This window comes from Pogona vitticeps, chromosome 1 (genome assembly GCF_051106095.1).
Source record: "Pogona vitticeps strain Pit_001003342236 chromosome 1, PviZW2.1, whole genome shotgun sequence".
NCBI classification, from domain to species: Eukaryota; Metazoa; Chordata; class Lepidosauria; order Squamata; family Agamidae; genus Pogona; species Pogona vitticeps.
In genome coordinates this window covers 50,331,817-50,346,533 of record NC_135783.1, presented here as the reverse complement: position 1 = coordinate 50,346,533, position 14,717 = coordinate 50,331,817, and the positions used below count along the sequence as shown (strand labels likewise).

At 38.6% G+C, this 14,717-nt stretch overlaps 1 protein-coding gene across 2 annotated transcripts in view; it reads right to left on the bottom strand.

Moving 5' to 3' along the window:
- Positions 1-223: 223 nt before the first annotated feature.
- STRN (striatin) overlaps positions 224-14,717 on the bottom strand; it is a 56,060-nt gene continuing 41,566 nt past the window's right edge. Inside the window, exons 9-19 of one of the 2 annotated variants that reach the window (XM_020802851.3) lie at positions 13,210-13,296; positions 12,528-12,671; positions 10,414-10,550; positions 7,854-8,029; positions 6,479-6,526; positions 5,792-5,913; positions 4,998-5,165; positions 3,882-4,022; positions 2,696-2,797; positions 1,079-1,165; positions 224-986 (exon numbers count right to left, since the gene is read on the bottom strand). In XM_020802851.3, the coding sequence (XP_020658510.2) occupies positions 817-986; positions 1,079-1,165; positions 2,696-2,797; positions 3,882-4,022; positions 4,998-5,165; positions 5,792-5,913; positions 6,479-6,526; positions 7,854-8,029; positions 10,414-10,550; positions 12,528-12,671; positions 13,210-13,296 (1,382 nt within the window). In that variant the 3' untranslated portion in view covers positions 224-816. The remainder of the gene's footprint in view (positions 987-1,078; positions 1,166-2,695; positions 2,798-3,881; positions 4,023-4,997; positions 5,166-5,791; positions 5,914-6,478; positions 6,527-7,853; positions 8,030-10,413; positions 10,551-12,527; positions 12,672-13,209; positions 13,297-14,717) is intronic. The other variant, XM_072992553.2, reaches the window with a different exon arrangement.

Genomic DNA, 14,717 nt, shown 5'->3' with positions numbered 1-14,717 from the left:
TGTATATAAAATTATTCAAGAAATAGGTTGATAAATCAATATCTACTAGACATGGGATATTTGTATCCTTGGGATACGAATATAAACATCAGCACCACAGGTGCCTGTGACATCCAGTCCCTCCCCCCACCCCGAACTTGCAGGTCCAATAACTGGTCACCGAACGGGTGGCCAGTATCATTCTGTTGCGCCAATCACGGAAGTAGCTTGGCTGGTGCTTCCCTGGGGAGACTTATCATCCTGCCTCCTCACCGAAGTGGTAAACTGTGTGGAGAGGCAACGAAGCACTGGCTGGGCTTCTTCTGTGATTGGCACAACTGGAACAACGCTGGCCACACAGTGACCAATAACTGGACCTGCCGGTTTGGGGGGGGAGACTGGACATCCTGTGCACTTGTGGTGTCAACATTCAAATTCATATTCTCAGAGAGATGAATACAAATATCCCATGTCTAGTATTTATCTACATTCTACAGACACTGAGCTATTGGCTTCTTTGTTGATTATTCTGCTTCACCACATTGTTTGCAGAGGATCCCATTTTGCCCAAAGCCAGCCTGGACAAATATTTCAAAAATAAAAATGGTTCTTCTATGTCCCATTTAAAGCAGAGTATTTCTTAGCTCTCAGCATTAGCTGAGCACTTACAACTCAGAGAATCTTTTAATTTAGAAAAAAGCATCCTGCCAGGAAAAAAATCCTAAACAAGTACTAACATTCACTGAATTAGAGGGCATGAAAAGAAGATCCATGCCCTTGTCTTTTCTACAGCTTGTCATATGTACATGGCAGCTAGAAGAGAAGCAAAGTATTGCATCATACAAAGACCTTAGCAAGTGCATCTGCTCCTGCACTGGCAATGTAACATTTGGAGGGGTGGAATGCCACATCATGGATGGATTCGTCATGTTTTTTGCGATGAGCTGTGAACTCTTGAATGCAGGTCTTGCTTTCAAGATTCCATAACCGTATTGAACAGTCGTGACCTAGGTTAGAAAAAGGGGCAAGATCTCTTAGATTTACAGTCATCTTTAGAGTTAGCTAAGAAACATAAAGAAGGATTACTGAATGTACTTACTGCCTGACATCAAGTACAAGCCATTTGGGTCAACAGCTAAACTTGTGACTGCATCTAAGTGGGCTACCATGGAATGAATCAATTTTCCTACAAAACGAAAAATGTGCTTTTATTTAACATCATGTCTTAAGTCAATGCTTTGCAAATCTTCATCTGTATTAGTTCAAGATGGCATTTGTATCAAAAAGGTCAGGCTAGGTATACTACCTAATCACTCTGGGGTGTAGGTTCTGATTCTGAGTATTCTCTACCTTCCCTTTGAAAAGTGATCATCTGGCAATGCCTCTGCAATGATTAATTTCATCTGTAGTGCACTGGCCTAAGCATGTGGGCTCCAAATTTGATGCATGGAAAGTCTTGGAATAAATGGGTGTGGATTAAAGGTAAGACACACTTCACTTTAAACTGTGAAGACATATGTTATTTACTTTATTACCTTGAAGACATAGGCTCTACAAATGCTACAGTGATTTCTTTGCTATCCCCCAGCAACCCATTTTTTCCTTTTCCCAGTCAGTCAGGGATGGAGCAACTTGTTTCTGGGAAACAGTACTGCAAAAATAAATAGGAAAATGTGCAGAAAGAATTTATTTGCTGAAAAACACTAGAAAGTGCTTTGGATGTCGTCTGACGAAACAGCCACAATGACACCCGGCCTCTAGACAGAAACAATTAAGAAAAAGAAGTCTGGGTGTTCTCAGCACCACCAGCAACCTAGATCATGCTTGCAACATTTCACTACTGTTATATTGGGGGGGGGGGGGAGAAATTACATCATAGTAGTGGAGATAAAGTAGTAGATGCATCTATCAGAGTGTACTAATATTTCAAAAGTGCACTTCAGCCACTTCCAGGGCAGACATGCATCCTGGTTCACACCTTCAGAATCCCCACTTTTAAAACAGCCAGAATTCTACAGGTGTTTGCATAAGGGTTGTGTAACCTGACACTCTATTTCACAAGGTGCAGGGAAATATCTTGACTGTGCACCTGCCCACATGCCCAACTATACAACCAAGATAAATACTGATATACTGTAAATCACCTCCAATTAGACATAGCAAGTTATGCAAACCTTACACAAATGCCAATAGAATTCCAGTCAATATTATTATTGATTTAAGTTGTAGAAGGATCAGAAGTGGGCTCTTATTTAAATGAGTACAAAATGTACATATACCATCCATCAGTTGTAAAGAGCACTCAATATGTTTTGATCTCAGTTACCACATGTACAATGCATATTTACATGCTTTCACCATTATTCAGAGTATACAAATCATTTATGCCTTGCTTTCTGTTGAAACAGAAAACCATACAAGCACTGAGTACAGTTTGTTAGATCAAAGCAAACATAACTCATCCTGAAACGATGGACATTTGTGTATCAGGAGAACCTTACTGTGTCAGAACTCCTGGGTAGCTCAAACAGAAGGCCTTCTAGGTACAAGTGGGATGTCACAATGTTCATGTGGCTCAGGATTATAACAAAATTGCTTGAATAAACTCTTATTCTTTTTCTCAGGCACACTGAAGAGATGACATCAAGACTGACACATGTTCACCACTGAATAACAGAATCTTATAGCCAATAGTGGGTGCATAGAGCTTCCTTACCTGTATTATTGTCATAAAATTTGATGTGTCTGTCCTCATGGGCTGTAATGCTGATTGGAAGAGTTGGATGGCTGATTACTTTGTTTATTTGGCAAGAACTACCTGTTAAAGGAGTAAACATAGACATAATTATTTCGCAAATAATAGTTAAGGCTCATGAAAGACCGGAGTAGGACAGAGTTCCTACTCCAATCCTCTGAAGATGCTGGCCACAGAGACTGGCGAAATGTCAGGAAGAACAACCTTCAGAACACGGCCAAAGAGCCCGAAAAACCCACAACAATCATGAAAGACTATTGTCCAATTCTGAAGGCCAATGCAAAGCTATTTTCAATGTCCAAAGTAGCCTACTCTAACCAAATACATCTTAGAATTATTCAGTATTTTGGATGAGATGGTGTGGAAATTACTACTTTGTTTCTTGAAAACTGTTTCCCCTATTTTACCTACAATTTTTACATATAATTCTAATACAGTTGACAGCCAATAAAAAGGCAATCAGGCTCAAGTATCTGACACTGAATTTACTTCCTAACAGTGTGCTCTGGACAGGTGCAAAAAATTACCAAACTTTGTTAATATGAAAATAGGTATACTAAGCAGACACAAATCGGAATTATGCTGTCTCTTTAAAGCTGGACTAGACTTCACAGAAATGTGCAGGTGAATTGTTTCTTCCTTGCATTCCTTTCATTCATTGTACCATGCAAAGTACAGACAGATTCATATGCTTTAGATATCACCCTAGGGTTCATGGGTATCTTCCTAAGTGACTCTTGGTTCACACATCCCACAGAAGAGGAGAGAGGTGAAGCACAAGCACTGTTGTAGTGCCTGCTTATTTGTCACTCATTCACGAAGGCCTCAACATCTGGGTATCCCCCAGTATACTGATGCTTCACGGTGGTGGACTCTCTAGTTTATACATCCTATGAAGAGATTTTTCTCAATCTGTACCTGCTTCACCAAATTCTGTCTCTCCTTTTCACTCTAAGATCAAATATAATTTTTCCCTCCCTCTGGTTTGCCATTCTTTTTTGCCACTTCATACATAAGCTGTATCAAAATTGGTCTTGAATATTCAGGTCCCATTAAGGGATCACAATGTTCTAAAACAATTAAAATAAATCCCTCACGTATTCTGCCCCCCCAATATACCAATGAAAATCCCATTTTGGATACACACCAGTGTCTATGTTAGATTCCAAGGTAAGAATGTGTTGTCTTGTTTCCATATTAAAAATGCTTGTATGTCCACTATTAAATGATGCTACCATGTGGCTTGGGTCACTGCTCACAAGGTCTACAGAAGATGGAATCCCCATTTCTAAAAAAAGCAAGTAATATCAGAAGGGGTTACCACACAAGTTTACTCTATTAGTCTAAAGCCATCAGTTGTGTTCATTCAGCTTGGTGGCACATTTTGCATTTCAAATATAAAACATAATTGCACTTTATTGCTAGAAAATGAATGTCATCACATTGCTATAAATAAACACAGTTAAAAGTATTTATTTAAACAAATACTGTTAAAGCATCCTTTACAGCTGTGGCTCCCAAACTTGGGCCTCCAGATATTTTTGGACTACAACTCCCAGAAGCCTTCACCACCACCTCTGCTGGCCAGGATTTCTGGGACTTGAAGTCAAAAAACATCTGGATGCCCAAGGTTGGGGACCACTGCTTTACAGCACAAGCTTCAATGGAATATACCTGTATATCAAAGAGGCTAGCACTCCACAGTTAAATACCCAATGACTGACCGACTGAACTGACCAACCAGCCAACCAATCAACCATGATCTGTGTTCTACTGCAATGCATAAATATTTGCCATATTACATTTCTCTCTTATCTTTGAGGAAATTGACTTGTCCAGACAAGCTCACATTAAAATATAACAGTCTTTAAGGTGCCACCAGGTTTTTGTCCTTTTTATTTGTTTCTTTTTTTAAATTTTGTTTTTATATATAATGTTAAAGAAAAGAAACCAGTGAGCATTCTTAATCATCTTTGTACCCATTTATCCTTTAAAACAAAGGAAACAAACTTTTATTCTAATCCTTGAGAGATATAAACACAAACACAGAACTGTAATTTAATTAAAGCTTTGGGGACAGTATGTTTTCTTAGTTTTGATTTACAACTTCAGTGTAGTAATGCTGAGAATCTTCTATCACTTTTCCATTATGCTAAGAGTAAACTTTTTTAATGAAACAATTTTGCCAGAACATGGCTGTAAAACTGTAGATTATAAAATTGTAACTATGAAGTTTTCTAAACTCCAGAATATTAATCCATACCTTGATTATCATTAAATATATTCAGTGCTGGAGAGATCTCTAAAGCTTTCCATAAACGTATAGTGCCATCTGCTGAACAAGAGAGCAAGCGCTGGTGTACTCCACTGTAAACTAACCCCCACACTGCATCTGTGTGGCCTACAAAGGTGCCTCTTAAGACAGAAGGGTCTGTGAACAAATTACACATTCAGGATAAGATCAAAGTACTTTTAAAACATAGAAAGCTGCTTTATACTAGTGAGATCACTGACAAGCCTAGAAATATCAACACTGATCAGCAGGTGTTCTCTAGTGTTTCAAGCATACGTTTTTTTCCCATTTCTGGCTTTAAGCACAACCACTGAATCTGGGACATGCTGAACAAACCAGGAGTTGAACCTGGGACTTTTTTTATACAAAACATACATGTTACTGAAAAACTGAAGTCATCTCTTTCACACTTCATTGCCTTATTAACTGTGTTCAAATGTCAGTAGTTTTTTTAAGTGTTTTATCCTAGCAACAGGATTGTTGATGAAACTGGTTGCAAACTGATTTGTTCCCCAAATTTATCAATACCTTATGGCCCTGCTCTGCATTTTTCTTATTTCAAAAATTAATCTGCTATATAAAATTCTTTCTAAGCAATCACTCTTTCACATAATCTCTTATCTACCATTTCCATTACACCAAGTTCTTGTCACATTTTGATCCACAAAATACTGATTTCTAAAATTTATTTCCAGCTGGGCTTTAAGTTGCTTTGTAGTTTTTAATGTGCAAAAATGTAATCAGACAAAATTAAGGATACTCACCATAGGAATCATACGGGTCAATATTTGGATTTGTGGTATTCCAACCTTGAATGAGACCATCAGTTCCCCCACTGTAACACTGTTCACCACTATTACTCATGACTACACAAAGCACAGGACTGCTGCAAAAGAAAGCATATCAAAACGATATTGATTCAATAAGTCTTACTTCTAATGGCAAACTATAGCCCCCCATCTATCCAATTCTACACAAGTATCTACTGGCAAACAAATGAAATCACATATGAAGAAGAAAGAGCTTTTAAACAATCTCCCAAAGCATTCCATCACTGCTGGAAGAGGTCATTCTTCTTTCTCTATCCCCATCCTCTTTTCTTTGAAGACAGATATAAATTATGGGCCTGGATAATTCATAGCAAGATACTGGTACTATACAATTTGAAAGTGGGGAGCAGTAGCAATAGCAGCCAATGAAATCCGCATGGCCACAAACTAAACTGCACCAGAGATTGCCCCAACAGCTGCCTGAGTGCAGTTTCTATCAGTTTCTGGGAAGCAGAAATTAAGTAGCATATTAGATACATAGCAAACCCAGCTCCAGATACCAAATGAAGCACCAACCAATTACTGCATGGATTCCTGCAAACCACAGTTCACCACAAGTTCATTGCAGCTGTATGCATCCCAATAAAAACAGGTTCCATTTATTCCTCAACATTTACTTACTTATGTGCCCTGAAAGTATAGATAGGCTCAACATCAAGAGAGGCACTCCTAAACAAAAAGGAAAGCAGAATCACAGGTTCAAAGATTTGGAGAACAGAAAGCACAGAAAAACACTGTATAAGATATCCAAGAGTTGATTTTCAAGTTCCCTTAAACTGGGGTGAGGGACAAATCTTCACTTATTCATGGTAAGGCTACTTTATGGCCCTCAGCCCTTTGATACCCCCCTTTCCAACTGATAAAGGTGAAACTATAGTTCCCGAAAGCCATCAAGACAGGCAGCCCTCAAGACAGGGTCTCCCCCCAGAATACTCATTTTTTAAACTGGAAGTGGACTTCCTTCACATTTTGTGATGGTGTATGCAACTCTTGGACGATCCCAACTTGGCCAGAAAACTGGCCCCCAGAATTTCCTACTCCTGCTTTAAATTAACATTAACTTTTCTAAATATTCCTTTATTTAAAGATGTATCTGCATCATCTCTGTCTTTTCCCATGTTATATGTTCCTTCTATGAGCACAGCTTCCTGATCTACAAAGGGTCTTTTGAAAAACCACAATCATCAAAGCAAGTAAAAAGTTCAATAACATTAAGTTATCAAAAAGACACTTTGAAATAACCAGCAAGGAGCATTCAAAAATTAATTTCAATCTGACTAAAAGTGAGATTCTATACTGTACAGGAAGAGAAATGAAATGGCTTACAAGCTTATATTCAGAGACCAATTGTAGTCAAAATAAATTGTGGCTAGTTTTCATATTTCTACCAGTGCTGTTTCTTCACTTGCTATGGGTGCTAAGACTCCTGAGATAGAGAACACTGAAGGGTGGTGGCTCAATCTCCTTTGTTTAAGGAACAATTCTAAACTCTACAGTATATTCTTCAGTTCAAAACAATCCAAAATAAAAAATGGAATATGCTTTGGAAGGAAGCAATATTCCTTAGTCACACTGAAGTGGATCCAGACTTTCACTCTGAAAAATTCTGTCAGTGGTAGTGGAAGGACGTGGGGAAGTGAGGCTATTTTAAAAATTTCTCTTTCAGCCCTCAGTGCCATCTCTTATGCTCTTTTGGAAGTTTGGCCAAGTCTCTGGAACAGATTGGGAGATAATTCTGGGTAGATGCAGACAGAATTGGAGAACTGCTGTCTCACTTCCCTTCTCCAGTTGGAAACCTATTTCAGTTCTCAAAAGCACAAGGAACTCTTATATTCAAGGAAGGATAAGATTTGGTATAACCCTACTTTATTAAATCATCTGACCACTTGAGTGCAAGAAGTATCAGGTCTAAATTCGCCATTGTGTTGGTGTCTTATTTCTTCAATGTATAGCTTAACATTTAATCATCATGTATATTTATCATCCATTAACTTACTTTTTTGCTGGAGATGTTTTTTGTAAATTCCACATTTTTAATGTATGGTCTTCTGAGGCTGTAATTAACACTGGTTCAACTGGATGGAACGCCAGACCTCTTATTCCATCAAAATGGCTTCTTAAAGTAAATTTAGGATTCCAAGTCTTCCTCAAGGCATCTTTATTGTTTGCTATCTGTCACAACAAATGCAACGGGCAGAAAGAAGATAACAATACAAATTATATACCTCACTGTTCCGTTATCAGATAGTTCGACAAGACTAAGCACTTGGAAAGGTTCCAAGTTAAAACAGAGATATGACTGTTCCCCCACCATCTGAGGCTATTGTCTTTGGCAAAGTAACTCATCAATATCAAGCATAGTTGAGATACCAGCTCCCCACAAAGCAACAAGACCTGTATAACCTGTATTTTTTTCATCCCAAGAGTGTTATCTGCTAAACAGTATGTGATACAACAAGTAAATGCACTTTTTTGAAATAAAGAATTATATAATCTGATGGTTGTTGTGGGTTTTTCGGGCTCTTTGGCCGTGTTCTGAAGGTTGTTCTTCCTAACGTTTCACCAGTCTCTGTGCCCGGCATCTTCAGAGGACAGCACTTTGTGCTGTCGGCCACAGAGACTGGTGAAACGTTAGGAAGAACAACCTTCAGAACACATCCAAAGAGCCCGAAAAACCCACAACAACCATTAGATCCCAGCCATGAAAGCCTTCGTGAATACAGTTATATAATCTCCTTATCCAGATATGGGAGGTCACTACCCTTGTGCCTACACAGTGAGCTCCACAAGTAAAGAAATTCAGATCTTCTTAATTTCTTTTTGTTGGAAGTTTATATTTGCTTCCCCCTTTACATAATAGACCAAACATTTCTTGCTACTGTCAATACTAGCTGACTTTGATGCTATCACCCACATAATTTCAGGAACATTTATTTTTCCCCCTTTCTTATAATATTTGTTTTGAAGAAGTGGCTACTTCTCAATATCTGAAATACTATTTTGTCTTTTTTCCCCTTTCATAAAACACCTTCTACTAATTTACTTTTTAAAAAATGCCTTCAACACAGCTTACAAAGAGAGAGAGAGAGAGAGAAAAAACCCAACATTAACACATTGAACACTGATTATATTGAATAAACACTGTAAATAGAGAGCAGCTGAGTCTGTCAGTAAACTACAACACAACAAATCAATGATCCATAGCCAAGATAACAGAAAATCACTCATGACTGAAAGCTGAGCAAAATAAAATGGTCTTTAATCTTGCCAAAAAAGCCTTTAGTCTGGGGCTCATACAAACTTCAAGGGAGAAGCCTGGCATCACCCCTGAGAAAGTCTTGTCCTGTGTCACTACCAACCACACCTTAAGTGGCAAGGCCTCAACTTACAATGTCAGCAGGAAGGTTCATGTGGGGATACCACTTTTGTTGCCTTTCAAAACCTTCAGAGGTCATCAGTATGCTGATGTGTCATCAGTATGCTGATGACACTCAGCTCTACATCTCCTTTTCACCAACTGCAGGAGATGCCGTTGTGTCCCTTCAGCGCTGCCTGGAGGCTGTACTGAAATGGATGCAGGAGAACGGGCTGAGGCTGAACCCGGACAAGACAGAGGTACTGAGGGTGGGCGCCCCCACAGTTGGGGATTTGGGAAACTCCCTTGTTTTTTGGGGGGTGACTCTGCCCGCCAAGGATGGGGTCTGCAGCTTGGGGATCCATCTGGACCCGGCGCTTACAATGGAATCCCAGGTGGCATTGGTGGTCCGTACCGCCTTTTTTCATCTCAGGCGGATAGCCCAGCTGCGGTCCTACCTTGATGTTGGGGCGCTCACTACCCTGGTGCATGCGCTTGTAATCTCGAGATTAGACCACTGCAATGCGCTCTACGTGGGGCTACTTTTGAGGCTGCTGCGAAAACTACAGGTGGTGCAGAATGAGGCAGCCAGATTACTTAGTGGAGTGAAAAAATACCAACATATCTCACCCACTCTGGCCGCACTGCATTGGCTGCCCATTCGATTCCGCATCGACTTCAAAGTACTGATGCTAACGTACAAAGCCCTAAACGGTTTAGGGCCTCGATACTTGGTGGAACGCCTACTCCCACCGAGATCTACCCGTGTCACTCGTGCGAGCCAGGAGGTGAGGCTGAGGAGCCTAACGCCGAGGGAGGCCCGGAAGGTAAAGACAAGAAATCGGGCCTTCTCGGCGGTGGCTCCTTGCCTCTGGAACAACCTACCTCCTGAGATCCGCATGGCTCCCTCGCTGGGTATTTTCAAGAATCAATTTAAAACATGGATGTTTCGGCAGGCCTTCCCATCAGATAATTCCTGACGTCCTTCTTTCCCCTTCCTATTGTCTCCCCTACGTTATTTAATCTCTGCTATTTAAAAACTTCTCACTCCAGCCAGATGCCTAAGCCACTGAGCTATCCAGCATAATAAAGTCTTTATTGACAAGATACTTTACTACAGTATTCCATTTATGTCTGACCTTCTAAAAGTATAATATTATTCTAGGTAGATGGACAGGGAGAGCCACAAATGAACACTTACATCGTAAGTCAATGAATCTGCCTCATTGGCTACTGTAAGTCCTGCCAATTCTCCAAGACCGAGTTCATTTTCAAGGGCCTCATCTGCTCCCATTATGAAAGATTTTCCAGATGAAGGAGGGAATGTTAAAGCTTCGACTGAAAGAGACAAAAGGTAAGTGTGTGCTCTGCAAAAACAAAAGTTATACACAAGAAATTCAAAGAATCAAGCTCATTTCAAGAAACAAAATGAAATTAACATTTAGAAATTATACGGGATATTCAGCTCCTCCCAGAAAAAGAGTTCCTAAATATAAATGATTCAGAAGTTATATTTCTCAGGGAGGTTCAAAGCATTCAGCAACAAGGAAACAGACTGCATGAATATTTATACAAAAAATCTCCAAGGTTTGCTTTTATATTACATTACAACAGGTATAATTGTTTTGTTATATACCTACTACATTCTCACTATCAGAGGGTGAGAAGCAACAAGATTCAACTTTGTGAGAAATATAGAAAGTGTACTAAAACGAAAACCAGACTACAAAACAATCTTGCAGCTGTACCAACTTGTGCTAGATAAAGTTCAGCTGAATTTCCAGGCTTCCAGAAGTGCATCTGAACAATTAGAACAATTGACAGCTACACCCACTCATGGCCTGATCTAGCCACAGTGACACATACCTTACTTAAGGTGTGACTACACAGGGATTTGTCCCACTGTTTGGTTTGCCCTGAGGATGGGCCAGTTTGCTCCTTTTTCCAGCAACTACACAATGTTGGTGCCAGCCTGTCCACAAAGCATTCCTATCTGCACCTTTTTGGCTCCCTGTCAGGGACTACTGCTTTTTAGGTGTGGGTACGATCCCTCTGTCTTGGTTCGGTTCCAGCCCTATGCAATCAAACCAAACCAGAACTTTCAATTTCCCAATATCATGAAGTGGCTTAAGTAGACATTTAACTCTTAAAAGGCTTAGTAGGGCAGCACTCATGCACTATATATTTTAGGGGAAAAAATGGAAAACTTCATCCCAGCAGGTAGAGGTAACAGGGATCTCTTCCTTCCTTCCTGCTCTCCCTCTTTCCCTTTAAAGGGGGGTGGACCAAAAAGGGTTGCTTGGGGTATAGTGTGGTTTCCTGACACAAACCTCCCAATCCTTGCATGTGGATACAAAGATAGTACCAAATGGGATACTGTACCTCTATGTGACCATAAGTGGCCCTATTTAGCCCGAACCAGTCAGTTCCAGTTTGGCCATTTAGCCAAGCTCTTTGATTCAGTTTGGGTTACTCTAACACATTTTATATGGAACTGTCTTGAAAGACTGTTCAGAGCCTTCAGTTGGTCCAAAATGCTGTGGCCAGACTACTGACCAAGAACTTAGCTGCTACAACAGTTTTGCTAGTTTACCTATTTGGCTCTAAGTCTAATTAAGGACAATTTTAATTTAATAATACTAAAGATCTCCATTGCTAGATGTTGATATCATCCAGTTCATATGGCGTAAATTAAAGCCATCAGAATTGCAGCCATATCATTAAGAATGGTTCCTTACTTTCCTGTGGTCCATTTTGCACTCGTACTGGATAAGAGCCATTTACTATGTAAGAACTAGGAGCTGACTTTTAATCTGAAAATTACTCAATGATACATGAGGTAGTAAAATCAGAATGCAAATACATAGTTCTGAAATATTTGTATAAAGAGTGCAAAACAGTGTACACTGCTCAATCTGAAGATGCATTGTTCAATTACTTTCCTGATTAATTCAAACTTTTACCAATAATAATAATAATAATAATAATAATAATAATAATAATAATAATAATAATAATAATAATAATAATAATAATAATAATAATAATAATAATAATAATCATCTAAACACAGAGATAAATGTTTATACATAAAAATTACAGGAGAGAAACATCTTTTCTCTTGATGCCTCTTCTAAGTTTACTGCTGTTATGACATGTACCATCTAAAAGCAAATACGCCTCTTGCTTCAGAACTATTGTTTTTAACCAAACACAAATATAATAAAATTATAAGCATGTCATAAAAGCTTATATACACAGTATTTCAGCATGCCTGCAAGTATGCACACATATGCACATACACACACTTCTTACCCTCATCTGTTCTGTTTATCTCTTGTTCAATAAGCCGTGAAGTACTGGGTCTGGTGGGTGGCACAACAGATGGCTGTAACGCAGGCAGATCATCAACATCTCTCAAATTAGCAAGCATGTCTTGTAGTTTTGACCTATTGGGCCCTGGTGAAAATTTTAAAAAGGACAGAAGTTTTATAAACGTTAATAATAGCAGTATAGTCATTAAAACATGTTATACCAATATTAATGACAATGAATGCTATCTGTAGTAGTTTTTTTTAAAAAAAATTAATGTGAAGTAATTAAAGAGCCTTACTTCTCAGCAGTAACTGTGTTTTAAGACATGAAGTGAAATGTTTTGAAAAGGAGGTGGTGAAAACAGAGGTTTCTGTGTACACACACACAGACACACACATACACTTATTCACGATATGGATTTGAACAAAAATGTGAAATAATCTTAGTGACTGTAAATGATAAAACAAAACTGTTTTAAGCTTTCCAAATGCTGTTAACATTTGTGAATTAATTTTTGCACAAGTTTTGTAATAAAAAACACTGTGTATAGCTGTAGCTTTATTTCTCGAGCTACAGTCTAAAAAAAAGTTACTCGAAAACAAAAACAAAAGCAAGAGTCAGTGTTTTTTGTTCTTCCTGAAACTATATGTTTTTGAAAACCCATGCCCTTCTCAACACTTACCTGCATTTTGCTCCATCATTTTCCCACATCCCTGTTTTGATTGTTTTATATAGGACTGAGGTTGAAACATATCTTCGGTAGTTTTTCCTGTTGTAAGTTTAATTAAGAATGGGAAAATATCTTACCCACAGTCCATAACTGTTTTTCCTAATCTAGTAAATACAGCTATTGCTAAGCAATTTAAGCGTATACTAACACAGATCTGAAGTACTTTTTTTACAGTCTTTCAAAAACAAAGACCTTGTGCCTATCAGTACACAATTAAAATCCTATCTTAATAATGAAAATTCTAAATAATAAATTAACACTAGGAATATTTGCTTCAGACAAAGTATATAGAATTTTGCAAGACTATATCAATAAGTGGATGTGTGCAAAGACATACAAAATTCTGCCAATAGGTACATTAATCATGGATTAGATTAATTTTATGAAGTCTTTACAAGCTTATAATTCACATTTCCCTGTACTGTATTTTACTTATAGCCTTTCTTTCATTTAATGAAAAAAAAATCTTTTTTTCCTCCTGAAGAGACTTAAACTCTGTAATGGTAAAAAGCTGCTCTGCTGCACTCAACTTATTACTTGTCATATCACTAAAGTCAGCGATGGAAGCATTATTCTTGTTCACATGTTTACAGTATTTAGCCTTAGGTGCAGAAAGAGCTGTGCTGGTTCTACACAATGTATCTAGTAATTTCTAGTCAATGGTAAAAAAAAAAGTTTCACTTTAAATTCCAATTTTATTTATTTTACATCAGTGGCAATAAGGCAATTTGTATAGCAGTGGTGATCCAGCATTGTGCCAAGTACTCAGCTCTCATGAATGTAACCATATTCCTGTAGGCAACTATGCTTTAGCCTGAATTTAGCAGCTTCTCACCTATCAAACCAGCACAGACCTGCCTGCCAGGTGACTGGCAATTCCCCAGCTCTTGCAATTTTAGAGAGGGAACAAAATCAGAGGACTATGTCCAGAGCTTGTGTCTAATGGTTGCAAAAGTAGAAAGCAATGTGAATAGTTTGGGCTGTATACAGAGGAGAAACTGCTCAAAATCAGGCAACAGAATCTTAAATCTCTGAGCCTGCAATGTGTAAGTATTCAGAGCTGCCAGAAGGAGGAATGAAGAAAGATCTGCTGCAGAACATGTCTTCCACTTGCTCAAACACTGGATACAAGCCACCTTTTTAGCTGATTTTCTTGCCAGTGCAATGTATGCAAACACAGAGAACTGTACAAGCCCCATATTCTAGAGAATCTACAACCCTGCAGTCTGTGGTATTTTTTTGACAGCCATGCCATAACCTCAGACACTCATGTTTTATACTTTAATGAGGGATTACATGAAACATTCATTGACATGAACCCCAAATTGTGGGATACATACATGGCATGGAAGATGAGCAAGGGATCAACTTTGCCCATAAAAACAGGATATCTGATAAAGAACTTTTATTAACTAATATCACAGTTACTGAGAAACAGGAGTAAGAAAATCTCCTTTGGA